Consider the following 26,331-nt stretch of genomic DNA (forward strand, 5'->3'; position numbering starts at 1 on the left):
ACAAACTTCATTTTACCATAATTTATCATAACTTAGATTTTTTTTTCTTACTGAAAAAGTGAATAATCTGCAGATAAGGCATCACTGCTTATTTGTGTTGTGAGAGTGCAAGAGTGCACAGAGAGAGAGAGAGAGAGAGACAGAGAGAGAGAGAGAGAGAGAGAGAGAGAGAGAGAGAGAGAGAGAGAGAGAGAGAGAGAGAGAGAGAGAGAGAGAGAGAGAGAGAGAGAGAGAGAGAGAGAGAGAGAGAGAGAGAGAGAGAGAGAGAGAGAGAGTGTGAGGAAGGAACTGAGCAGGTTTCTGGACCTGAGTAAAGCACATGCATAGATCTCCCTCAGGCTGGAAGGAGAGTCGTGGTACTCAGTAAGAAATAAACCTACAGGATATTGCTGTAGGGAAGGAGGGAGGGAAGGAAAGATAGAAGGAAGGAAGCAAGGATAGAAGGAAGGAAGGAAGAACCATTCTAGAAGCGTGCTGCTTGGCTTCATATCCAGCTCACGTTATGCCAACACCTTCATAGCAACATATCTGCAACGGATACTTAACAAACATTACCGTCATTGGTTAAATCTTTAATCTTTACCGACCATCATCGCAGTCTGCCTCACCTCTGTCTCAAACCTTCATGAAAATTCCCTCAATGAAAAGTAATGTGGAACAATGTGACGATATACAGTTATGGTCAGTCAGTCAGAACTGTAACATAACAGATGTAGACTGGTAATTTGATTCATAGTTAAAATTTCAGTAAATTGAAAATTATATCTATACTACTATATATACTGTATGCATATATAGCATAAATACACCTACATGAATTTTAGGTAATGTACTTCCATGGTACAGCCTCAAAACCCATCCATCCATTTATATTGATGTAAAGATGACGTTAATAAACGTTGGCATATAATATCGTGTGATCATTCCTCAGTGGCATAGGGCATGAATTCCATCAATGGTTAGAGAGTTTTTAAGTGTTCGATTTTATGTCAAAACTTCAAAAGGGGGGAAGAGTTTAAAAGGGACACCTTGCAACGAGAAGCATCATCAGTGTCTTGCCTTCTTCCATGGGTGCAGTAAACAGCGCTGGCTGAATCTTCTTCATATTTCATTGTGTGGTGTGTATGTGTGTATGTGTGTTTGGGTGTATTTGTGAGTGTGTGTATGGTGTGTGTACATGTGTGTGCAGGTGGAGGAGTCCATCCTCTTCATTTTATCCCCCATGGTTTGACATTCAGTAACATCACACCTGCTGCCCTGTCCTTAAAAGTGGTCAATGAGCACAGAAACACAGTTGGCTCCCACCAGGTAGTTGGGATCCCCGGGGAGAGACTTGTTCTGCCAGCTTTTTGGGTCACCTGGGGACAGACAGAGGACTGTGAGTGATAACAGCATGCAGCGCAAAGCATTCTGTGTAAAAGGCAAAGCTGCAACGCGTTTTATATGCACTTTTAATTGCCAGTCTCCATAAACTACACTGTGGGTTGACTACTAAATCTACATTAAAATCTATTGTACTAGTAAGACATGAACTATTACTCTCATTTGAAAATGGCAATGACCCCAGGATCATATCTTTGTCTACAAGCCATATACTGTGTGATTATGGCCCATATCCAAGCATCATAATATAGAGACTGGTAAAAACAATTTCATATTTTTATTACATCTCCCTGGCCTCTTGTTGATTGTAAATTAAACCTCTCTTCACTGCGAGGACTGAGTTTAATTGCAATTAGAAATTTACAGGCCTGTACCAAGAGGAAAGTTCCAGCAAGGAGTATCTCTGATTGACTATATTACTGATTGATTGACTGATTTTATTAGGAATTTAAAAGCACAACAACTCAAAAGAGTATCATGACACAAAATCCCAGAGGATAGCACTTAAAAGCATTACTAAAAACACTTATTTCCAAAGTGGTCCTCGATGGAAACTGTATATTACAACATTTTAACAGCCTCCTCACTGAAGTTCAGTGTCAATATCTGAAATCCCAAATCCTTAATTTTGATATGGGAAACAGTTGGGAACATGGACATCTCATCAAGAGATACAGTGTAATTTGATATATGATATTCACATAGCCTTAAGATACAGCAAACGCATCATCCAACATCTGAGCAGTTTTATGTGATTTTCAGATCAAATTCTGTAGAAAAATTCAAGAGTTCTTTACAGTCTTAACAGAACTGGTAGTCTTCCCAGTGAGCTGAATTGTATCAGTGGCTCTAACCTCAGCCTATACATTAACACACTTATCTACAGAACATTCATATCTACCTCAAAACAGATGGAAGAGAGGCAATAAGATGAGAGGAGAGATGTAGAGGCGGGGGGGAAGGAGGAGAGAAGTGAAGGGAGAGGAGAACCGCAGAAGGGACAGGAGGAAGCTGGAGAGTGGCCTTGTTTGACAATAAGAGGATTACGACGCAGCCTGATAATCCTCCCACAATTCAGCAGGACAACAGACTGGGCTGCCATCTCTTTCAGCCCTTCAAGTCTCATCCTTAAAATGAGGCTAATTAACAGCTAATCCTGACCACTGCCAAAATTACCACTGTTTAAGGAGAGAGGGAGTGAGAGGGACAGTATTAAGAAAGAGAAAAGGGGAAAGAGAGAGATACATTTGATAAATTCTGTGGAAGACTTCTTTATCAGCCGAGGCTCTTCCTCTAATGCTACAGTTTGCTTGGCCCAATAAAATTATCGATTAAATGTTTTTGTTCAGGATTGAAAAGGAAAAGGTAGTAGCTATGCCTTTTGCTTGTTTTGATTTCTATTAAGATGCTACCTATAGGATTTTGTCTTTAATATATTGCCATGGAAGTGGTCTTGATGATGGATTCGAATGTGAAATAATAAAGTGACTGTCAAGCAGTAGTCCCAGTATTCTGCTTTGTGGTTTTGCTTGGTCCTTTGTGGAAACTACTTCAATCGGTCACTAACTGCTTGAACTCTCTTCTGGTATACCTGGCAAGTCTCACCTCAAAAGCAGCAGGTGAGGGGGAAATGAAATACGAAGTAACTCACAGGGGCAGAAAATAGAAAATGGCACCAGTGGTTGTTATTCCACTTTATGGCAATAACAAAAGGAGAGAAAATCCCTACACAGTCTTCCTTTAAGGCATTATTTAGTCAAGATCGAGTTTTCCGGATTATCAGGTCAAAAATTCGGAGTAACCGATTAACTGTAGTCAGCAAAGTGAATATTTACTGACAGTGGAGTGATAGTATTTTGAAGAGATTTCCCTGCACTCTCTGCCAAGAGCCCCTCCAGCCTTTGAGAGGTGTCAATGGTTTGCTCATTTGCATACTTCTGCTCCACTGTTGTTCAGAGCGGAGATGGGTATCCAATTTCACAACCACACTCATTTTTCCTGTAAACAAACTACTAAGACCAGGGACAAAACTAATTTTCTTGTCACCTCAAAGCTACTTTGAAAGAAGAAATAATGCATTTTTAACAAGGTAGCTAAATTTAGATCACTATTTTTTGTCTTGTTAACAAATAACATTACCTTGTTTTCCGTTTCATTTGCAGAATAAGGAAAGACAGTATCGATTATGACAGCGTCCCACTGTCAGGAGGATCTATAAAATCTGTTCTTCAGGTCAAGGTTTGGGTGGCTATGTGAGAAAAATCACTTGTAGCAGAGGAGCATGCACTATGAGTTCTACTTGATGGAATGACACCATTGTACAGCCAAGCAGCTGGGGCATGCAAGTTTAATGAAATCACTTAAACGTGTTGAAGTGACTCAGAAGTGGAAAAACAAGAGAGAAATACTGCAATTTCAGCATGTAAAAGCCATGAGGAGAGACTTTGATCTGAACACCACATAAAGTAAACCAGTGGAAGATGAGAAAATAGGTAGGTGAGTTAATAAGTATAAATGAATGATGAAAATGAATCAAACCAAAATCATATGAATGAAAAAGACAGATTTTCCCCTAGATTGATTTTCAGACAGAGAGCAAAGTGATCAAAATATCAAGTCCTCATATTTGTCAGCTGAGACTCTCATTAGGGGAACAAACCAAAACTAGGGGAAAAACTGATTAAACAGCGACCCACAACCCTCAATTTGTCACACAGCCAGCCCAAAAGACCCCAAAAGAACAGAGAGAGGACAGCATACCCGACGAGGAGTCGGAGGATTTTAGAGCAAAAGACCAACCATCAGGGGTCATTGACGCACAGTGAGGTAAGCGCAGCTCCACAGGCTTCAGGAACTTGAGGCCGTGAGGTCCACACATCACCAGGGGGCTGAGCAGAGTCTCTCCTGAAAACACATGAGCACAGGACAGAGTGACAGTTGTACACTCATTCAAGGATGCATAAAATCACCCATACAAGCAGGCGTTAAATACACTGAAACACTAAAGTCTTATTAGTAAAACAAAAGCTAAAAGAAACAAACAGTGAGAAAACAGACTGTTTAATGTGACTTTATAAGGATCCAACAGGGTTCCCAGACTCACTTCGACAATTCAAGGACTTTTCATAGTCCTGTTTGGAGAAATTCAAGAGCTCATTTTGAGCTCTTGAGCTCTTGGGGTGTTTCGGGGTAAGACATGACATTCGTCAGAAGTAGACCTCATACAGACTCAAGTCAAGTCAATGCTGATGAAATCCTTATGAAATCCTTCATTTTTAAACTGCAGACATACATAACAGGGTTTTCCTCAGGAAATAGAAGCATTGATCCAGAGAGCCGAGGCATACTGATGAATTTGGGTGTTATATTTTAATAAAAAAAACATGTACTTTCAAGCCCATCTATTCATTTTCAAAAATATTTAAGGCCTTATTTTATTTTTCTCAAATCCACAAACTTTCACGGCCCATGGGAACCCTGATCCAACGAATCTGCTGGTTTCTCCATTCACTCCATCCCTTGACATGTTACCTTTCTCTTTGTCAAGCGGCGGCAGGATGCTGTTGTCTCGGCAGACCTTGAAGTAGATCTCCTGCTCCACGCCATCGGGGATGGCGCCCTGCGGGATGATAATGCTGACACCTGTCTCGATGGAGCTCAGCACGCCCCCGTTACAGTTGAAGATCCCTCGCGCGGTTGCCACCACTGTATGGCCTTCGTCATCATCGTCATCGTCCAGGGCACTGGGGCTGGGAGACAGAGACCGTTACAGTCAAGTATTCCACGGAAGACCTGGGGTTTAATTTCTGTGGTCAGAGTGAGAGCTGTGGCTGTGTTGTTACCTCACAGGAATGGCCTTAGGCACCGCGTTGATGTTGTTGTGCTGGTATTTGGAGCGGTGGTCCATAGTGCGAGTGAAAGTGTCCAGACCGCTGTCCTGGTCCGTGTTCTGGGGCTGTGGGGGGACCTGAGGCTTCACTGGGCTGGGGCTCGGACCCTGTTCCAATCACAACGCAGTTAGCCATTAGTCTGTATGCATATTGTGACAGGAATTTATCTCTGCTTTGCTCTCAGCAACCACTGTCCTCATCCCCTTAGGCAGCAGCCATACTGATCCATCAGAAAATGGACAGAATTATACAGTAGGTACAGTAAGGCTTTGCTCATTATGGTGCTACTTCATAGAAAAAAGTAGAAAAAGACAATAGTATAAATTAAATGGAAAACCTATAATCATCCCAATGTTATACCCGGCTTTCTGGGTTTTATCTTTTTTTATTTGTACCGTTGTCTCTGTGTTTGCCACTATTTTTTTCAAAACAAAACATAAGAACGCCTCTAAATTGGCTGAAGGGATGGTGACTAATTCGTCCCTCCAGAAAGGTTCAACTGGGTTGGAGACGGACGCGTCATCAGCCCTGTCCCGACCACGGACAGCTCTTGAAAATTAATTGAAATGAACGTACACTGACAGACACAACGGATCAGTGTGGCTGCCACCTTATTCATTTGAGTCTCTTTAAACAGCTGCACTAAAATGACTGCTGGCAAAATTCCAGTCAATGTTAACCGCAAGGCTGCCTACCTTTGGAGCCAACTCTGGTTTGTCATTGGGCAGCAGGTTGTGGTTGAATTTGGGACTGTCGAACTTGCGCTCGAAAGGCCTGGCAGAGGTGGTGTAGGGCTTGGGGACGTAGCGGTTGTAGCTGGAGGCTGGCGGGGCTCCGGTACCACCGGTCGTCTTGGGAGGCTGCTCGCTGGTGCCGTTCACCGGAGACTTCTCAGGGAAACTCTTGTGAGGCAGGAAGTTGGTCTGGACAGTGTCCTCTCGTGCCGGAGGCTTGGCTTTGGGAGAACCATGAGGATCAGCCAATGAACTCAATGTGTTGGTGAGTGTTTGTCGTGTGTTAAAATATATACATTAATGTTGGTGTACACAGCTGAGAGAGTGAATTATCAGTACACAAGAAATATTTAATCCTGACCATAACCTTTTTTGATGCAAGGACATTAACCTTACCTTCAGGTGAGGTGGGTTTGGGCAGTGTGGCTGGTGGGAGAGGAGGGGTCACCTGGGGAATCGGTTCGTATCTCTTCTCCACTGGACTTACTTTCTCCATTGATTCCGTCCTGTAGCATGAGACCAAAGCCGTCACAGACCATTTTGCATAAACTCAAATTGTATAAATGACTTAACAAATGAACATAAAAAGCATTAAAAGTTTTGTATTCAAAATGACACTTAATATTCTCACACTGTACATTCTTAGGGGAAAGAGCCAAAGAAGTTTCCAGAAAGCTAATTGACATTCATACTATGCATACATAATGTCTTCCCCAAAATCCACTCTAATTGAATATATTTTCAGTTTTCAATGCCAAGAAGCAATTTATCATAATGCCCAGAGGATTTACAGGTAAATGGTTTCATATAATTATAATTAATAATGCAGCAAAACAGTATGGACATAGTTTAACAGATGCACACTGAAGTGCACCCACATGCAAGTGTGTATGTGTGTGTGTGTCATGAACTTTTACCTGGGGTAGTTGTATCCAGGCTGTGCTTGTGGCTGTGGTTTGTTGGGGCCAGTCTGGAGCCTGTCGAAGTAAGACAGCTGTTTCCTGTAGTACTCCTCATCCTCATCAGGATCGTAATGGTTGGAACGCACAATGTCATCGGCCACCTTGGGCTGAGGCTTCTGCGGCTCCGGGGCTCTGGGGTGGGAGTGACGGGGCAGGAGGGAAAGAAAGACAAAGTCAGAAAGGTCAAAAACTAAGGTGGAGGTGGCAAGAGCAGACCCGAACAGGAGAAAAATTATACATTTGGAGTTTGTAATGACATGAAATTGATATGGCCAAAATGAATGGGCTTAAGCACAATGGGTAATTGTGTGACAATTACAGTTACAGTGACTAGTTACAGTGTACAGATAGTTGTACTCTGAGATGTCAGGGGGACTTCGGTAACAGCAGTAGAACCGGTGGCTTACCTGAAGGTCTTCTCCTGATCCAGGTTGCTCAGAGAGTTAGCTTTGGGGATTCCTCCACCTGGCTTCACAGGCAAATCAGCTGCCTATAGAAACAAAACACAGTAGACATTATCAGTAGGAGAAAAAGAAGCCCTGACTGACCTGAATGTGTATTTCTAAAGTGCCCCCTTTCTCTATGTGGTTAAGTCATTGCTAGGTAAACTCATGTAAAAGTTAATCAAGTAGTAACTGCTGTAATTGAGTAGGCGACCCTGGAAGCATTCAGCATCAATTATAAATGTCTGCAGAGCCAAGTCATTTACCCTGTTCCCTGATGCATCCCCGGCCTCTCTGGCTCGGTCCACAGACACAGAGCGCTTGTTCTCAAACATCTTGACCCGGGTCAGGACCGACTGCGGCCGCATGGCCGGGTCGTCCTCCTGCTGCTCCTCTCTGGCCGGAGCTGGGAGAGGCTTGGGGGCGTCGCCAGGGGAAGGTGAGGGAGCCTCTGCTTTGGGAGGCGGTGTGTGGCTGGGCTCAGAGTTTACAGGAGTGGTGTCATACTGCTGGGGTTTGTAGCCTCTGTGTTGCGGTGGAGGTCCCTGGTTGTAGGCGGGCCGCTGGGCAGCGGGTTCCGGGGAGCGGGTGGCTGGGGGGTAGGCGGCCGGGAGAGGCTCCTGGTCATAGCGCGGTCGCAGGTCGTAACCCGGACCAGGAGGCGGGGGCTCGTCGTAACGAACGGGCGCGGGACCTGCCGGTTTACCGTAACGAGGCCGTCCGTCGAAGCCCTGCTGAGGTGGGGGTTCGTCGTAGCGCTGAGGAGGGCTGTACTGGCGGTCGGGGCCGTCGCTGTAGGGCAGGCGGGGGTCGTATCCCTGGGGGGCGGCAGTAGAGGGAGGCTGATTGTAGGGGTTCCACTGCTGCTGGTCGTAGTGAGGCACGCTGTTCTCATAGGGCAGGTGAGAGTCATAGTTGCGGTACTTTGGTTCCAGGTAGCCGCCTCCACTGCTGACACCGCTGCTGCTGACGTCATAGCGACTGGGTGGGTGGTCGTAATCTCTGTATGGCTGCTGGTCGGGGAGGTACGCTGGCTGCGGGTCGTAAGTCACAGGCTTCATGCCATGACTGATTCTCCCTGCGCTGTCCGTGCTGTATGGATCCTTCTGAAACATCTAACGAAAAAAAAAAAACATAGAAGAGGAAGGTTAACAACTAGGTAGGATCCACCAACATACTGTACAGACATTAAATGTAATATAAAATAACTGGACATACAAAATCAGGTAAAGGATGGCAAAAGGAGAATATTAAAACGAGTCCGTGAAATTAATTGCAGAAGAGGAAAAGAGAAGGGAAAGACCTGAAATAGAGAAACTGAGAGGGAGGGGTTACTGGTCAGATTGTATACAAGAAAAAACAGCAACCTCAGCAACAGCCAAACGCACATTGGAGCTTAGTACACATCACAACATACCACTTGAACTTTAACACTCAAATAAAAAAAATAAAAAAAGATTAACAAAGTTGATAAAATAAATAGAATAAAACTAAACAAAACAATGGGATCCATTTTTCTTGCCTCAATTCACACATGCTATGTGGAAATTGTATAGCAAACAGTACTGTTAAATTACATACACAAGGTGTATCAATAATTTAGAGTATCTTTTTAATACTGCAAGTCACCCTTGTTCCTTGTGACTTTGTATTCATTCATATCTGTGCACCACTGCATGTTGATTGACAAAGAAAATGTCACCCACTGTCTTGGTGCAATTATATGACAACTTAAATATCTGCAATAATATTTAACTTTACAAGCACATATCCATTGTACAAACTAAACCATATTTAAAATCCTGATATTTGAGAAGTAACCATTAGTTATCCATCCAAATTTGAAGAACGTTTCTGTTTATCTGTTCTTGGTTACATGGCTACATTTCAAATGCAGGAATAAACGTAGATAAAATGGCAGAAAACGTAACAGCTGCTTTTGAAAGAAAATGGTCCATTCAGTCCGCTTTAACCGATACATCACAAACAGATCTACTTCTAGTGGTTAACAGACGACGAGTCAAACATGTTGCAGCCATGCAAAGAGGGTAAGCAACAGTGAGAGAGAGCCTCAGGATCTCCACTGCTCTTCTACATGTAGGCATACCAAGACAGCCATCACCTCCAAGCCCACTGTTGTTTACCGGCGTTTGCTCGCACTCTGGCACGTGCACACACACACTCGCGCACACACTCGCGCACACACATCTCTGTCTCTTTAGGGCAGCATTGTGGTCAGCAGACATGCAGGGCGGAAGGAGAGAGAGAGAAGCGTGGCAGCAGGAGGTAGGTAGGTAGACAGGCAGCGGCAGCAGCACAGGAGATCAGCCAGGTCAGACCGAGCTGAACTGAACTGGGCCAGGTCACGGAGGGTCCGGTGACGGTCAGATGGATACCTTTGGTTCTGAACTGGGCAGTCCGGACTGTAGAGGTTCTGGTGTGACGCTCTGAGGGGCTAGCTCAGGGGTGGGCCTCCTAAGTGAGCCAGCCTCGGGGCTGGGGCTGGGGCTTGGCTGGCTGTGGGGAGCTGCGGGAGCCTCCTCAGGGCTCAAACCCCCTACAGTGTTTACAGTGACGTCGACAGCAGGGGGCGCTGTCTCAGCCAGGGGCTCAGGCTGCTGGGGGATGCTAGGGATGGCAGCGGCCTCTGCTTTCTGTGAAGTGGTTCAGAAACGTTTAATAACACGCGCTGACACACTAGGGTGCAGTGCTAACAAGTGCTACTACCTTCACAGCCCCTCTGCAATGTTCTGCTCCTCTCTTGTGCCTACAGGTTACACTGAATAAAACAACCAATCACCCGCCTCCATACTTAAGCAGTAGATGTGGATCAACCAATGGCATGTGATGGTTAGGAATTAGTAGCATGACAAGTTTTCATTGTTAGTTTATACTGACTTGATTTTAATTCTAGGGTTGCAATACAGTGATTTGCTTTTTTTTTTTTGCTTTTGTTCATTAACACATCATCAGAAGACAAACTTTTAGGTTTGGATATCACGATGGCCAATCGAGTTTTGATAAATACATATTACAGGAATACTGGATTAACACTGGCATTTCCAACATGCACATAATACTTTCTGGTGTCACATCATCAGTCCCAATCACAGGTGAAACAACGGTAACTAGGAAGTGCACATAGGTGAGTATTGGTACAGACACTTAGACAAACATATAAGTTTCTTCTCCCAGTGAGAACAGCAGCAACAGTCACACCAATAAGACAGCTTGTGGTAATACGGAGTACAATAGTAACAGTCAAGCTTATTATCAAGTTCTTCTCCTTTTCAAAAATAAAAAAACACACACGCTCACAGACATCAATCAACAAACAGATATAGGCAAACAAACAAATAAATAAATAAATATAATAAATATAGATTATATATATATATATATAATATATATATTCCGATAAATACTTGGCAACACAAGTTTCCACTTTCCCACTGGTGTCGTTGATTTTGCAATAGTAGATAGACAGAACAATAACTGTTTTAAAAAAAAAGGTGGTTTCAATAGCGCCTCCAGAAAACCCTTCTAACGCAAACCACGGCCTCCAGACAACAGGGCAGACGTACAGCTCTCAGAAACGCTACCTGCTGCGGCGCTGGTGCCTTGAACCCAGCCGGATCGATGCGGTTCAGGGGGTCCGGCTGCACCGTGTGCTGGTAGCCAGCGTAGCCGGGCGGCTCCTGGATGACGGGCGGGTCCTCGCGCACGGGCTCAGAGGAGCGGGTGATGGCAGGTTCCGAGGGCGGACCCACGTCGTCGTTCAGCGTTTCGTCCAGCTCCTGGTCGGTGTAGGCTCCGCCCTCCGTGTCTGTGTCCTCGTAGTCGGAGGTGTGGCGGCTGTCGGTGCTGTACATGGAGTACTCGCTGCCCGGCGCCGACAGGTAGGACAGGCGGTCGTCGTGGATGTCCAGGTCGTCCTCAGGAGCCCCGTCAGCCTGGGGGGGGGGGAGAAGAAATGGGTGGGGGGGAAGAGGAAGGGGGAGAGAGAGAGTGAGAGAGAGAGAGAGAGAGAGAGAAAGACAGAGAGAGCGAGCGAGAGAGAGAGAAAGAGAAAGAGAAAGAGAGATCGATCACTATTCTGGATTCTGGAATACAATCCGATACATCTTGACTGTGTATCGGTGTGTGTGTGTGTGTGTGTGTGTCTACGTATGTCTACTTTACCTTGCCCTCTGAAACCCACACCAGCTGATTCTGCTGCTGCTGGATGATCTCCTTCAGCGCTCCATACCAACCATCGTTCATGTTGTTCATGTTAATAGTTGCTGAACACACAGAGAAGGGTGGCAGAACAGAAAAATAACATCTCTCTAATCAATGCAAAGAACCACAAAGGAACACATTAATTATTCAATAAACAATTAACTACTAACACAGCACCATAATTAAGGATAACCGTAAAAACAAGGCATTAGTTTCTTGATGAAACTACCTTTCAGACTACAGGAGCATCAAGTACCATTTTTTCCAGTTCTAAAAATAATACTTTTAACACTACAATATGTGGTCTTATTTTGCTAAAAGCTTTGAAATGTAAAGAAAGATAACATTATATTAATATTATTACTCACCGTCAACATATTATTACTATCATTAATCAAAATTCATTAAATCGAGAGTAAAGCCACTGAAAGGAAAGAAGAGACAAGGAAAACCTGCTGAGACGAGTGCGACAAGTTGGTGTATCAACTGTCACTGACCAACACTTAAAATTTACCGTGACAAGTGACAAGAGTCTTCTCTCCGTTGTGACTGGAGGGAAATTAACACACACAGGTGCCCACACACAAAATTATGTTCGCCTGATTGACCTCACACACAGGTAATATTTCCCCCTCTGGCATGCTGTGCACAAAACCCTTTTCCACTGTAGGACGGATTAGAATAGAGCTATGCAGGGATCCAACACATACAGAAGACAAATAGAGGCAAGGTGTGAAAGGCTCACACCAGAACAATGGATGGTTAAATTGGAAAAATGGAAAGCTATGGAAAAGTAGAATGGATACTAGGTGGAAGACACATAGCAAATAACAGTGGACAGAAATGCAGAACTAGAGAGGTACAGATGCAGCTCTTTGGGATTTGAGGAGTGGCGGTTGTGTGGAAGTTTTTGTGAAGAGTTTGTGTATTCTGGGAAGAGTGGATGTGTGCAGAGCAGAATGCTCTCTGGGGCTGCTCTAATGTCTTTATCGCTAATAGAGGCTCTTAAAGCAGGGTCATGCCACACCACGTCCCCTCACTGGAACAGAACGTGCTGGGAATGTCTAAATGTGGGTGTGGGTGTGGGAGGGTGCCCCTGTGGGAGGGCCAGCGCCAAACAAGCTTTTTTAAGGAGTCTGACAGAACAGGGCCAGGCGCAACGAGGCTACTCTAGCCGCAGCCTCCGACACTGCAGCACTCAACTGTCAACTGCCTGTGGTTTGAAATCTCTCTTTGCCCCCTGTGTGAAATCTCTCCCACTCTTCTCCCTCCCATCTCGCCCCTCCCTCCCACTGGACTCACTGGTGAAGAGGTGGTGATTGTTCTTCCTCAGTTTGAGGGCTCGTTCATAGAGCTTCCTGGCACTCTTCCTGGACTCAGGGCAGAGGCGGGTCCTCATGTTCTTGACGCCCTGCTTGGTGTCTGGATTGAGGAACACCACAATCGGATACCACTGGGCGTAGTTCAGACGGTCCACCGCGTTAGGAGTGATGTCCAGCACTGCATGCTTGTCCTTCGCACAAAGAAAATAGAAAACATTTTAACATGGATGCGCATTTGTAGCATGTTTGCGTTCCATGTATGGTGCATACAGAGTTTTTGCTGCCGTGGAAGCCAAGGACCATCAAGTGTAAAGCAATGTAGCATAACCAACAGCGTTTTCACATATTGTATACAGTAGAGATTGAACCCTTGCAAGAGGTACACTACCAGTCAGTTTGGACGCACCGTATTTTTCTTTATATTTACTATTTTCCACATTATAGAATAATAGTAAAGACATCAAAACTATGAAATAACACAAATGGAATTATGCAGTGACCAAAAAAGTGTTAAACAAATCAAATATATCTTATATGTTAGATTCAAAGTAGATTTAACATAGCCACCCTTTGCCTTGATGGAGAGGCAAAGGCTTTGGGAAGAAATTCATACATAGGCATCAACTTCACTATTTATATTTGTCTAAAAAAATGAATTTCAAGCATTTAAGCATAAGCCTTAAATCAAAATGTCTTTAAGATAATGAAAAACATAGTACATTCAATCAGGTGTGTCCAAACTTTGACTGGTAGTATAATCAAGTGAAAATGTGACAGTACAATCTGCCCTTCACCACTTTGCTGAGGTTTATGCTCCTACTAGCATTAATGAAGACTGTGCACTAGGGGGCAGCAGTGAGCTGTACAAACCATTGTGGCTCACTGCCATGTTTTCTTGTCCATAACAAATCTGTCAGTAGATGTTTTTATCTCTGTCTGTTGCGCATGTAGGTGAGTGTGTGTGTGTGTGTGTGTGTGTGTGTGTGTGCGCGCATGTGTGTGTGTGTCCAGCTTCACTCACGCGGTCAATGATCTGTTTGATGGTGTGCAGGCGTATGATGCCAGAGCTTTTCTGGTCGGTTCCTGCATCCCTGGGTTCACTCTCTACAGAAAACCAATGGACAGCGTTACTGCGTCATGTCAACACAAGAGACATTCAACACTAAACACAGTCTGTGCCCCATATAGACATCCTTGTAGTGTGCAGTTGTCAACTCCCATAAATAGAGTTATAAGTACAGGATTATAATCTATGTACAGGAGAGAACAAGTGTACGTTTATAAAGAACAGGGTAGATAATAAAGACAAAATGGAGATTCTAGCCAATTCATGCAATAGCCATTAAGTAATTTGGGGAAGTTTAGGGAAAATGAAATACAAGTGTATAATGAATGTGCACGTGCAACTGCATATAACACAGTAACAGTATAATTGTAGTGCAGGAAATGTGTTACATGTGAAGCATTGACATGAAATATTATGCACATTCAAGAGCAGGGGGGTCATTTGAGATTATGAGAATACAGGGTCACTGTAAACCTCAGGGATTTAAGCAAGGATGTGTAGAGGGGTTCATGATTCACACAAAGATAGGCAATGATTCTCTGCCTAGAAACACAAGGTACAAGGGAGGGCAGCCATCTCACCAGGTTATTATGTATACTAATGCCTCAAACACATCATAGGGCCAGGCATCAACATCATTTATCATCATTTATAACATACTACTACTGCTACTACTAATAATAACATACTAATGCTAATATCCATAACAATCAGAAATTACCAGTTTTAAAAAGAGCAGATAATTATAGCCATGCGACAATTCAGGGGTTCAAGCTTATGCAGCAATGTTAAAGATTCAATGCTGTCATTCAATACTGTCCCAGTCACTATGGAACTTGAAACACAGAGTTTGATAGTGATAGGGACATCCATCCATGAGATTGTGACACTTATGACCTTTATACATCCATTTTAGCATTGACGTTATTAGGAATGGCTGAACACAAAGTGCCATTGTTCAATGCCCGTGAACACACACACATACATATACACACACACACACACACACACACACACACACACACACACACACACACACACACACACACACACACACACACACACACACACACACACACACACACACACACACACACACACACACACACACACACACACACACACACACACACACACACACACACACACACACACACACACACACACACAAAAGCTTTGATTGAAATTTGGCATCCAAGTTGTATACTAAGTGTCATAGTGGTACTGCAATCCCACTCTGAATGAAAAGCCTTTATGTGACAGGCCACACAAACCAATCACAACTAAATTTCATACACTGATTAATTTTTGACCCAGCGCTTGCTTGAACCCAATTTCTAAACATTTGGTGACAATTTTGACACCCTGTACAGATAAATTTAAAAATGCCGTAAGACGCACAATATAGTCAGTTTTATAATAGGCCAAGGGCACTCCATAAGTTCATGGTTAACAGCAGTCACTGATTGGGTTAACATATGGCTGACTGTTTCATCTCAGTTCATGAGTGCTATGTGCCAAGTCTGGTGTTGGTAGGTTAACATTTAAAAAAATAAATAAATAAATAAAAAGCCTTGGGGAAATAATGTTTTCTCAAAAAAAATCAATGGTGTAAAAAAATCCATCTTTGAGGGTCAGAATTTTATAGAGTAAGAATAACTGGATGGGTGCAACAAGCATCAGGATCATATGGCAATTTGTGCGAGATAAAGCCTTATAAACTGCTGAACTTTGATCTTTGATTACAGGGCCTCCAGCTGGCCAGTTAATGTCATTGTTGTGCTGCCACCTTCTCTATAGTTTTTTAGAAAGTGGCATCTCATGGCCAATTGGGAAAACAAATTGGGTGGAAAAATGCATTTAAACCATTTTACCCATTGAAGCCCTACTAATTTCAGCATTCCCAGTCCATATATTTTCATTACTTGTTCCTACCATAAATAAGAGGTCTGTAATGAGCTCCTTATGGTTTTCCAAATTGAATGGACAAAGGACTTGGGAAACAATCTAAAAAATTCACGCAACTCAATTTCAATGGCATAGTGACTGCGCAGGTGCACATGCTGCCCAGCTGTCGTTCTACATGATGCAGCCTCCTTTCAAGAGGGGAATACCACTGAATTCAACATCACCAAATTCATCAAATTATTCCTGTGCCCAGGAAGGGTCGGTCTATATTAATCAACATCCACTACTCTCTTCCATAGCTAGGAACAAGAGAAGAGTTTGTCCTGTCCCCTAATGTGATACTGTGATACGTGATATCACACTGATGCACAGCTCCTTAGAGAATGAATTGTGTGGTAAAAATGAGAAGATATGGGAGATGATCATCATAACTAAACAAAAAAACAAACAAAAAAAAGTTAATATTATTGAATCACAGACATGCATTGTCTTATAGTGTAACAGTCATTTGTCCACCTTCACATTTGTCCACTTTTGAATGTGTGCAGCTCCCAGAGATAAACTAGGAAATCTCTGAATGTTGCAAATGTAATCTATATTAATAGAGTGATGCACAGGAGCTGCTGCAGTAGATGCATTTTCGCTGATCATGTTTTTTTTGTTTACCAAAGTCATATGCCATTTTAGTCAATTATTACCAAATTTAAGAAACATCTTCATCAAGAAATGGTGTGTAAATGAAAACTGTAATAGCATAACCATAATAAAGCTTACATGGATGTTCAAATACTATGGAGCACTAGCTGTGCAGCAGTATATTATCACAGTCGTAGGTCTCTGGTGTCTAGTTTTGGAAGAGCTGTTGTCATGTTTAAATATACTGATAGGACTGTTGCAGGCCATTATAATGGCAAATGTCTTCTTAAATTGAGTGCTATTCCCCTTTAAGCTAGAACGAGGCAATAGATACTGTTTAAACACATCTACAGATTAGGCCACCAAACCAGCCAACACTAGCTTATTGATTGATTATCTGTCATTCACTGACTGAATTAAAACAAAACAAAAAAAAAGTTGATGCACTAGGTGACATACTTTCCCCTCCTTGTTGTTGCTGTGTTTCTGAAAAGAAAATACAGTTATACAGACATCATTGGAGGTACGTAAATAAACATCAAGGAATGGAATTACTTCATATGTGTGTGTGTGTGTGTGTGTGTGTGTCTGTGCACTTAAGATAATTGAAATTCAATACTGGGTGTTAAGATGAACAGTACGTATCAAAGAAGCTCTTAATTCCTTGAAGTAGGAGGAGGGAGATGAGTACTCTTAGGATAAAATCAAAAGTACTGTGTAGCTGTGCTTAAAATGTGAAATAGAGAGAGATATAAAGAGAGAAAAACGAGAGAGACGGTAGGAGTTTAGATGGAGAGGAAATTATGGGCACAATCTGACTAACTCTAAAACTGATTTAATATGAAAAAAAATTGGGAATGTGTAGTAGCATTTTGCAGCTAAGCAGGATGTGATTTGGTTTAAAAGAAAAAAAAAAACTTTCATGGGAAGATATTTTTTCAGTGAGGGTGGAGAGATTGCTCAGCATCAAATGGAAGATTGGTATTTGCTGGGCTTTAAGCTAAACGATGGTGTGCAATTTAAGCTATTTGTCTATTTTCAGAGGAAGAGAAAGAACTGAAACTACCAAGATACACTAACCGTACATAGCCTCTTATAACAATGTGTTAATTTCGTGTCTTGTCCTGTGTAATGGAGAGTCTTGTATCCTATAGTCTAGATTAAAAATTTCACAAACCTGCATGTTTTTCCAAATGTGTAAATAATAACGCCAATAAAATAAATAAAATAATAAAATGCATGCATATTCTTCAATGCATACATACATATGGCAGATGAAGACAATAGCGACTTGATAGTACAGGACAGCGTTGAATTTCTCATGATTTAGGATTTTAATTCCATAGATTTAAATAAGATTTTCACATCATTTTTAATCAACAATGAGAGAAGTTGGATAGTAAACCATGTATCAAAACTGACTTTCTGTGACAAGCCAGTCAAATTAGTAGCCAAGCTAATAATATCATTCTCATAGCTGTGACCTCCCTCCACTCATGACTTTCCCTGCAACTTAAGCTACAAGTACAGTAGAAAAGTACATTTCTGACATGATCAGGTTGCGCACAAACCTGTAGAGTTACATTCAGCGTCTGAAAATGTAGGTTACAAAATGGAAGCACTGATCCATCAGTGAGTTCACCATCTATTGGCTACTGGCCACTACAGAGAATATTGATGGAAGCTGAGCAGTCCAACAACCCTCACCTTGGCAAATAAACCATGTCCATGTCAGCTATAGATTTTTATAAAAAAACAATGGCATCCCCCACCACCACCACCACCACCACCACCACCACCATCATCAGAACTCAAATGCAAATCACACCCGGCTGCTATATATACAGTTAGAGAGAAAGTGACAAATGAACAAGAGCTGAAAATGTTACTCACCAGTCTGCTACGAATCCATGACTCAGGACACAAAAAATGAACACATGGGGACAGAGGGAGACTGGTACTTTACTACTCACTTGCAAGTTCAAAAACGTCTGGCTCCTCCCTGGCCAGTTTCTCTCTGGCCACGTCTGCTATGGGCCCAAAGATGACCACAGGCCTCAGGAACCCAGCTGTTCACCAACAAGACCATGTCACGGAGGTTAACAAACACTAGACATATTAAAAACTTCCAAACACGACATTAATTAGTCTATATATTATCATATTATTTTATAAATTACAAAAAACAATCGTAGCAGCAACTTTAACTGCATAAGATCGACACAGTTGCATTAAATGGCACAGCCACACACACACCACAAAGCATAGATAGACACAGAGAGGTGGGGCAAAGTCAGACAAACTCACCAGTGGAATACACACTGCTCACAGATTCCATCCACAAAATCTTAACATCTACACTACCAGTCAAAAGTTTGGACATACCTCATTGAATGCATTATGTTTTTCATTACCTTAAAGCAATTTTGATGCTTCAAATTTGTTTCTTAGACATATAAATAGTGAAGTTGATGCCTATTTTTGACTACTAGTGTATTTTGAATTTTTGTCTGTCATGATGTCAATCTAAACATGACCATGTCCTTGTAAATGGATTTCACAATTGTATGAATTTGTAACTGTTTAATGCTTATCGGCATAAAGAAAAGCTGGAAGGAACACTAGCCAGTTAGTGCAAGTACTGGGAAGGACCTTGTGTATCTATTGGCTATATGGTTGAAGGCTGTCTACTATTTGGTAAAATCTTGACCAACAATAGTATAAAGGTTTGTGAGAGTCTCCAGTTGATGGCCTGTGTGCTCCTACCTTCCCTCAGCACCACCCTCTCATAGGCGGGGAACTTGGTCTGAACCGGCTGGGCTGACAGGTCCTCCCTGCTCTTCCGTAAGTTCCTCTTGGAGCTGCGCAAGCCGCGGAATCTCCAGAAGTCCGCCCTGTCGCCGCCTGGCGTTTTGGGGAGGGTGTACTGCACACTGGATAGCTGCTCGGCTCTGGGACAGAGAGGGGAGGAGGGAGGTCAGCTGTCTGGACTTCAATCAAAACTGCAAGCACGGCCACTTCTTCGGTAAGCAGTTGTGTGACAGAATTTGACACCACTCAGTGTAGCTCAGGCAGTCAGCATGGCTCGTACAACAGTGTAGTTAGAAGCAGTGTTTGTAAAAGTGTTTTGGAACAGAAAGCCAATGTAATGTATTGTAAGGCCTTTGCACTCTGCTGGCTGTTAGGCTTGGCCAACTGGATTGTGGAATACTTGCCATCACTTATTGACAGGAAGCTGATGATGCCATCAAGCAATTTTACATGGATTAAAATTTATGTTTAGGCTAAAATGTTGTCTTGAAGACTAGTATAATTTAATTTATAGCCCATCATTCATTCATCATTCCTTCCTAATCGTTACATCCCAATTAATTGATCTCTTTCAGTGAACTAAAAGCTTATCTCCCCTTAGGAAAATAGTGGTGTCAGCATTTGGGTAGCCAGAAACCAAAGACTTCAAATCATTTTTTTCCACACGATACTGACAATTGGGGTTGCATTGATAAACATATTTCACAGACGTTCTAGTGGGCATTAATAACAGAGACGAGGGTGAGACTTGAAAGTGAAATGACAGGTTTATTTAGGCAAGACTGACATGCTTAAGTTACCACCATTTCAATTGTGCACACCGCGAAAATCTGTGAAAAGGTTGTGCCTTTTGTTGAGCTGCTGTCTAAAAATTCATGCAATTAGATTCCGTGTTTAATATGGCCCATTATTTTACCAATTTTGGGAGACTTATTATTTTATAGCGAGGGAAAGCAGAGAATCTCCTTTTCCCCACCAGGGACAGCCACATCTGTTCAGTTACACTGTCTTGCATTTAACAGAAAACATAAAGGAGAGCAAACACAGGTGTAACATAAGTATGTGAGAAAATATGTATGTATTGAATAGGCTTTGAAGGGTATGAATGAAAACCATGTAGCGAGCAGTGTGCACAAACAATAAGATATCCAAACATTTGTGCACTGCTAATAAAATAGAATAGAACTAATAGAATGCCTACAAAACTTAACAAAGCTTCCTGAACAACACTAATGGGGATTAGCAACAGCAAGGAGGCAATGGGGCTGGGCATAATATTTGATAAATATTTTTTTTAAATGTATTATTGTTGGTTTCTGAGTGTGATTTCATGGGATATATGATGCTTTGCCTATGAACAGATGCCTTGGCAAAGCCAGAGGTTTAACCTGGCAGAAGAACTGACTTGTGGTATATTTCACAACGACGTTAAAGTGTGTGATAAAAACGCATGTGGCATGTGGAAGGCTGGTATGTTATGAGTGTTATGAGGCGATGTCTTTTCTGTCAGCAGCACGGTGAGGAATCTCTCTGTAAACATTGCCAGAGGCTGCTGAAGGCAGTAGAGACAGGCCTAGATAGCACATGGCTGTAGGCTAGATCATGCTGTATAATACATATCCTCAGACAGACAGGCTGGGCTATTGTTTTTTTTGCCAAGTCCTCACAGGCTTCATACAGTAGATGCCTTTTAACGCTAGTGTGTAGCTGAAGCCTGGGATGAGCTAAACATACCCTAGTTTATACAGCCTACCAGTTTATCGTGTCTGTATAGAATTTATCCTGACAACAGTCTTTTCTTTAGAAATAACAGATTTTAATGCAAAAAAGGTGTGTAAAATAAAGTCGATTAAATTAATGAGTAGAATGGAAGCAATTTGCCCTATAAGCCTCCCTTGCTACTCTCTGATCCAACCCTCCACTCTTGCACATTCACAAAGCGCCAGAACAAGCTGTATTGGTGCAAACTGAGACTATTTTACCTGTTCTTGTTGGGGATGATGCCCCTCTCCACCTCCTGATGGTTCTTGCCGATGCGGATTGCCAACCAGGAGCCTAGTTTGCCGTTGTAGAGTGTGTCTACCACGCGGAACACCTCGCCCTTGTTAAAGCTCAGCCCGTACGGTGACTCTTTCTCATATTCGAAATGGGTCCGAATGTAGAAGGAGTCGCCCACATCCGATTCCACTATCCTCCGGTACACTGGAGATAAAGGAGCACAAGATGATGACACGAATGAGATGATGACAACCTCCTAGCATCAGTGCATTTGCTGGCATTCAGGATCTTTGATGTGCGCTACTGATGGACACGTCACTGTGCAATAAGTCAAATATCATCTCTCACCATCCTTCTTCTTCTGAGCCAGGATGGTAACCTCCTCTCCTCTGGGGAGATCCAGCAGAAACAGCACCGCCTCCTCCCGAATGATGTTAGCAAAGTCCACATTGTTCACCTACAGATGCAGAACAAGGGAGACAGAAGGAGTCAGGACGGTTACATGCCTTATTAATAAAGCACTGTGATCAAACGTTTGGCTATGTATAGATAACATGAGAAACAGAGGAATTCAGAACTACAGTGTAATCACCATTGTGTAGCAATGCAGAAATGGGCGGTAAAGTAGCCTATTAATACGTTCTGAGATCAAACGTTTCTCCATGTTTACATGCAGTGAGCTCTGATGTGAAATCTAATTTGATGCAAAACTGCTTGTTTACTAAGCTACTTATTGGAGAACACTAAAAACTGCAGAAGCTACCACCTATTTTATTTCTCAGATAATGAGAGGAACAGAAATTTCTCCCTCAACAGAAGCAGGCGAGTCTACTCCCCCCCCCACCCCATTACCTCCTCCTCTCCTGCTGCTGTCCCAAACACAATAACCACTGTTTATTGACTCTGCTTGAGGGGCAGCAGGGGAACCAGAAACACATGGTCTGAATCATTGAACCTCAGAAAGACACCTTTATCCTTCCCAGAAACTAGAGGGCTTGACGTCTTTATCTCCACTAGCACACCATGACCAACAGGAAACAACCTAAAGATGGAAAACAATGTCCTGGAAGTCTCGAGGTGTGTTTGTACAGTGGGGAGGACACAGGCACAGGCACAAAGAAGTCCTCACATAACACTGTGACCCTCGCTGTGGAGCGGGAGGAAGACTTTAGACTTCGTATCCTCATTAAGGGAAGGACAGAAGGGAATGGAGGGCTTCATTAATCGGATAAATGTGGTGTAATAAATGTTAATGTCACATGGGAAAACACAGCCTCTTTGTTAGTTGCACAGCCTCTGTTACCCACTGAACATCAAGCTATCCCTTTGCTTCAGCGGAGGACACTGGGTTACAGCATTAAACACTGCAGGTGTAATACTTGATTGTTATATAAACACGTCAGAATGGATCCAAGCCTGACATCAAGAGGGTTTCCATCAACAATGTTACTCTAGTGTCCAGTGAAACAGAGACGCAACTGTGCGAGGTTAGGGTGCAAGAATGACCTCCATTGTGTGTTTGCATGGAAACAAGGGGAGGTTTGACACTAGGCAGGGCTTGGGAATGACTCATAGACTGACAGATACATTGTACTCCATTCCCAAGATCTCATTACAGCAATAAAACTATTGTGACCACACATGGCTAAGGGATCACATAGTTTCACAATAGATTATCCAAGATAGTGTGGGCAGCTATGGCTTGTCTATTTTGACAATAACACCAGATGTTCTTCCCACTTTCATACATGTGTTAAAAAAAAAAATAATAAAGATATGGAAAAAAGCACAAATGGTGCACAAATTTTCAAGAAACAGAAAGCCTGAATGACCTTCGACGGAAAAACAAGTGCATAAATATTAACAGCTGAGAAGCTAGATATAATATAAGAACAATACACTGCAATTCCAAGGCATTCAAATGAAGTGATCAGCTTTAGCCACAGTAAATCTAAATGTTTAGAGGAGTCATGGAGTGTTGAATACCCTGAGAATCTGGTCTCCCTCCTCTAGCCCCTCCTTGGCCGCAGGGCTGTCCTCCAAAACTCCTGCCACAAAAATGCCCACGTCGTTCCCTCCTGCCAGCCGTAGGCCGACACTCTCTCCCTTCTTAAACTTCACCAGCTTCATACTCGGCCTGGAGGAGAACACAGATCGACAGATTGAATCAAATCAGATTTATCAAAGACAAAGATTCTGAGAGAGAAAAAGAGAGACTGGCATTCAAGCAAGCAGCGTGTCTGTTGAGTGTGTTTATATAACTCCCATTTGTTATGTTCCTATTTATGTTTATTTTTCTTTGTTGTATTTTCCTACTACTTGCTGCTTCAAGGACCCATTTTCCACCACTGATCATTACAGTTTAGATTTATCTCAATGCACACAGACAGAAAGACCAACACATATTCATCTACTGTCACTTACAAAGGTAGCATCATAATCCTACTAATATGAGAACTAGCTGCTCTATGGCACTGACACTGCTAGGTTTGGAGTCTGATTCCCGCTGGAGCCATGGTGTGTGTGTGTGCACTCATGTGTACCTGAGGATGCTGTCATCATGAGCGGCACTGGGCACAGGAGCGTCAGAGGGGCTGACTGGTAGGTCCACGTCAGGCTGACCGGGCTGGGCATAAACTGGCTTTGGTTCTGTCACCAATACAAACACAAAAGTCACACACTCATAGTGCACACAAGGGAACAAGTACAGATTCTGTACAGTACCACATCGCTTTTGTAATTTTGCAAGCTCTAGCAGTTCTACTGGTTGGCAGATATTTATTTTGTAATAGTATACACTAGTATCCCTCAGATATTGACACGAGCAGTAAAAGACATAGCCAGCAGACTAGTATTGTGTGAAAAAAAAAAGAATTGCAGTTAATTTTCTCAACAATAGAACATTAAGTTCCAATTATTAATTAGATACTGCTCAATAAACAACAAACATGATTTGTAAAAAAGAAAATATGTTTTCAAGTGCAATAAACCGTGATGAAGTTTGACAGCACATAGGTATAAAGGAGTAAAGTGTCTCACCCCTGACTGACTGATAGAGTTTGTCTTTTAACGCCCTCAGCATGTAGCAACAGCACAGTGGGAAGAAAGACTAGAACAAGTACACTGTGAATAAAACTGGTATACAGACCGAGGCTTAGCCAAAATCTCTTGGCTATGAGACCTACACTGTTCCCACTGTACCGAGGTGACTGAGATGGAGAAAGTATCAAGGGTGCTGAGCACAGAGACAAGGGGAAAAGAACACAGTAATCCCTAGAGGTGAGGCCTGATGTGTTGAAGTGCAGAGGGTTGCATACCAGGCAGCGGGGGTAACTGTTTGTCGTCTCTGGAGCTGGCCTGGTCACTGGCCTGTGACAAGATGCCATCGTCTGAGCCTTTGACTGGTGTGGACATGCCCCCCGGCTTGGACAGGCGATCCTCATCCCGACTTCTATGGCTGAAATAAATAAATATCACACAAGAAAATTCAGTATGGATGTACAGTAGACGCTATCCGCAAGGACAATTTAAAACTAGGAGAAAGAGAGGGTGCACATGGTTTTTTTTGCCTCTCAACAGGGCAACCAGTGGTGTTTTCAGTTATGTTAATTGCTGCTATAAGAAGGATAACTGAATGCACAAAAGTCTAAATATTGTTACAATACCAAAACAATGCATTCCTTAAAAGGGCTCCAGCAATAGCGCTGACTTCACTGTGCATAAGAATCACCTCCTGCTGTGTCCACTCCACTGTGATACGTGTGTGAGAATGGAAAGGACAAAGGACAAAGAATGCAGTAATGTATGTGTGTGGACTGTAAGTGTCTGTGTGTGGGTGTCTGCCAATGCAAGACCTACAGTATCTTCAATTGACATCATCAGGAAGACGCAGATGCTAAAAAGAACCCAAGGGGAAATAGTATGGGCCACGGAATGCGTGATAAGGGCACAGGGGCAGAAAATTGGATGGGAAAACAATAAGCAGTTAAAAGGAGGATGTGTGGCTCTGTCAAAAAGACCAGGCGCACTACCTACCAGTTTAGAACTCATTGGCCTTTTCACCTCTATTGTGGTGGAGTTTTTTAAATTGTGTGGTCTACACAATATATACAGTATGTCAGCGGCAAACCACACTCCTGACCAGAAACTGATATCAAATTCTATTGTAGCAGACAGGGTTTATAAATGTTTTGATTATCAAATTCACATTCTTCTTTAAGACTGATTCAGCTTTACATTTGCTTAACCATAGAGCAACATGTCCAAGAAAAGCACACAAATGGAAAGGGTTTCTGGATATGGAAAGAAAAAAAAAAAGCTGAAAATGAGACCAAGTCTCCCAACATAAACTCTTCATTTAGGATACTTTTCAGTCCAAGTTCCTGTTTAACCTGGATAAAATAAACAAGGAATAGATGGTGTGTGTGTGTGTGTCTAACAGTGTAAAAAACGCTCTGTTCTGCTGCTTAAAACAATGGTTGAATTCCAGTCTGGTCACATGACCGCCTGCTGGCACAGTACTTGAGCTGTATTCAGAAGCTTTTGTAAAAGAATGTGAAGGTGCAGCCTGTGCCACCATCTTGCTCTCAGACCAGACTAGGCAACTTCTCTCACGCCCGTTCTCTTATTCTTGTGCATGGAAAGATACAGTGCGTGGATTTTTTTTTTGTCAGCACCCATATTCGCACAGTAAAACACACACGCACATGCACAGCAAATGGATAGCTTGCACGTCCCAAAATGACAACCTGACACTTGAGGTTAAACTTGTTAGTTGTGCAGCTGCTGACCTTGTTTAAACTCCACCACAGGATGGCCTTTCCTAAAAGCTCCTCAATTTATCCCACAACTCTGAACTATAATTCAGTGGCACACATGGAGTTGATCTGTGCAATTTTGTACAACATCAGCAGGGTCAGCAGCAGAGTGGCCTGTTTGAGAGTTTGTTGTGGAGGGA

At 42.7% G+C, this 26,331-nt stretch overlaps 1 protein-coding gene across 1 annotated transcript in view; it reads right to left on the reverse strand.

Annotated features, from left to right (window-relative positions):
• Positions 1 to 281: 281 nt before the first annotated feature.
• Positions 282 to 26,331, reverse strand: part of tjp1a (tight junction protein 1a) — a 101,611-nt gene continuing 75,561 nt past the window's right edge. The window contains exons 10-31 of the mRNA XM_071525742.1: positions 24,692 to 24,831; positions 23,918 to 24,023; positions 23,361 to 23,511; positions 21,723 to 21,831; positions 21,359 to 21,578; positions 19,332 to 19,516; positions 18,539 to 18,634; positions 17,025 to 17,051; positions 13,977 to 14,059; positions 12,936 to 13,146; positions 11,595 to 11,695; positions 11,015 to 11,365; positions 9,809 to 10,066; positions 7,679 to 8,527; positions 7,377 to 7,459; positions 6,925 to 7,101; positions 6,404 to 6,513; positions 5,969 to 6,228; positions 5,226 to 5,380; positions 4,915 to 5,132; positions 4,144 to 4,287; positions 282 to 1,358 (exon numbers count right to left, since the gene is read on the reverse strand). Of these exons, the coding sequence (XP_071381843.1) occupies positions 1,264 to 1,358; positions 4,144 to 4,287; positions 4,915 to 5,132; positions 5,226 to 5,380; positions 5,969 to 6,228; positions 6,404 to 6,513; positions 6,925 to 7,101; positions 7,377 to 7,459; positions 7,679 to 8,527; positions 9,809 to 10,066; positions 11,015 to 11,365; positions 11,595 to 11,695; positions 12,936 to 13,146; positions 13,977 to 14,059; positions 17,025 to 17,051; positions 18,539 to 18,634; positions 19,332 to 19,516; positions 21,359 to 21,578; positions 21,723 to 21,831; positions 23,361 to 23,511; positions 23,918 to 24,023; positions 24,692 to 24,831 (4,129 nt within the window). The 3' untranslated portion in view covers positions 282 to 1,263. The remainder of the gene's footprint in view (positions 1,359 to 4,143; positions 4,288 to 4,914; positions 5,133 to 5,225; positions 5,381 to 5,968; positions 6,229 to 6,403; positions 6,514 to 6,924; positions 7,102 to 7,376; positions 7,460 to 7,678; positions 8,528 to 9,808; positions 10,067 to 11,014; positions 11,366 to 11,594; positions 11,696 to 12,935; positions 13,147 to 13,976; positions 14,060 to 17,024; positions 17,052 to 18,538; positions 18,635 to 19,331; positions 19,517 to 21,358; positions 21,579 to 21,722; positions 21,832 to 23,360; positions 23,512 to 23,917; positions 24,024 to 24,691; positions 24,832 to 26,331) is intronic.

Source organism: Centroberyx affinis, unplaced genomic scaffold (genome assembly GCF_046629955.1).
Source record: "Centroberyx affinis isolate AG114_WGS23_722 - 3 ecotype Tasmania unplaced genomic scaffold, CSIRO-AGI_Caff_v1 ptg001333l_1, whole genome shotgun sequence".
Classification (NCBI taxonomy): domain Eukaryota; kingdom Metazoa; phylum Chordata; class Actinopteri; order Beryciformes; family Berycidae; genus Centroberyx; species Centroberyx affinis.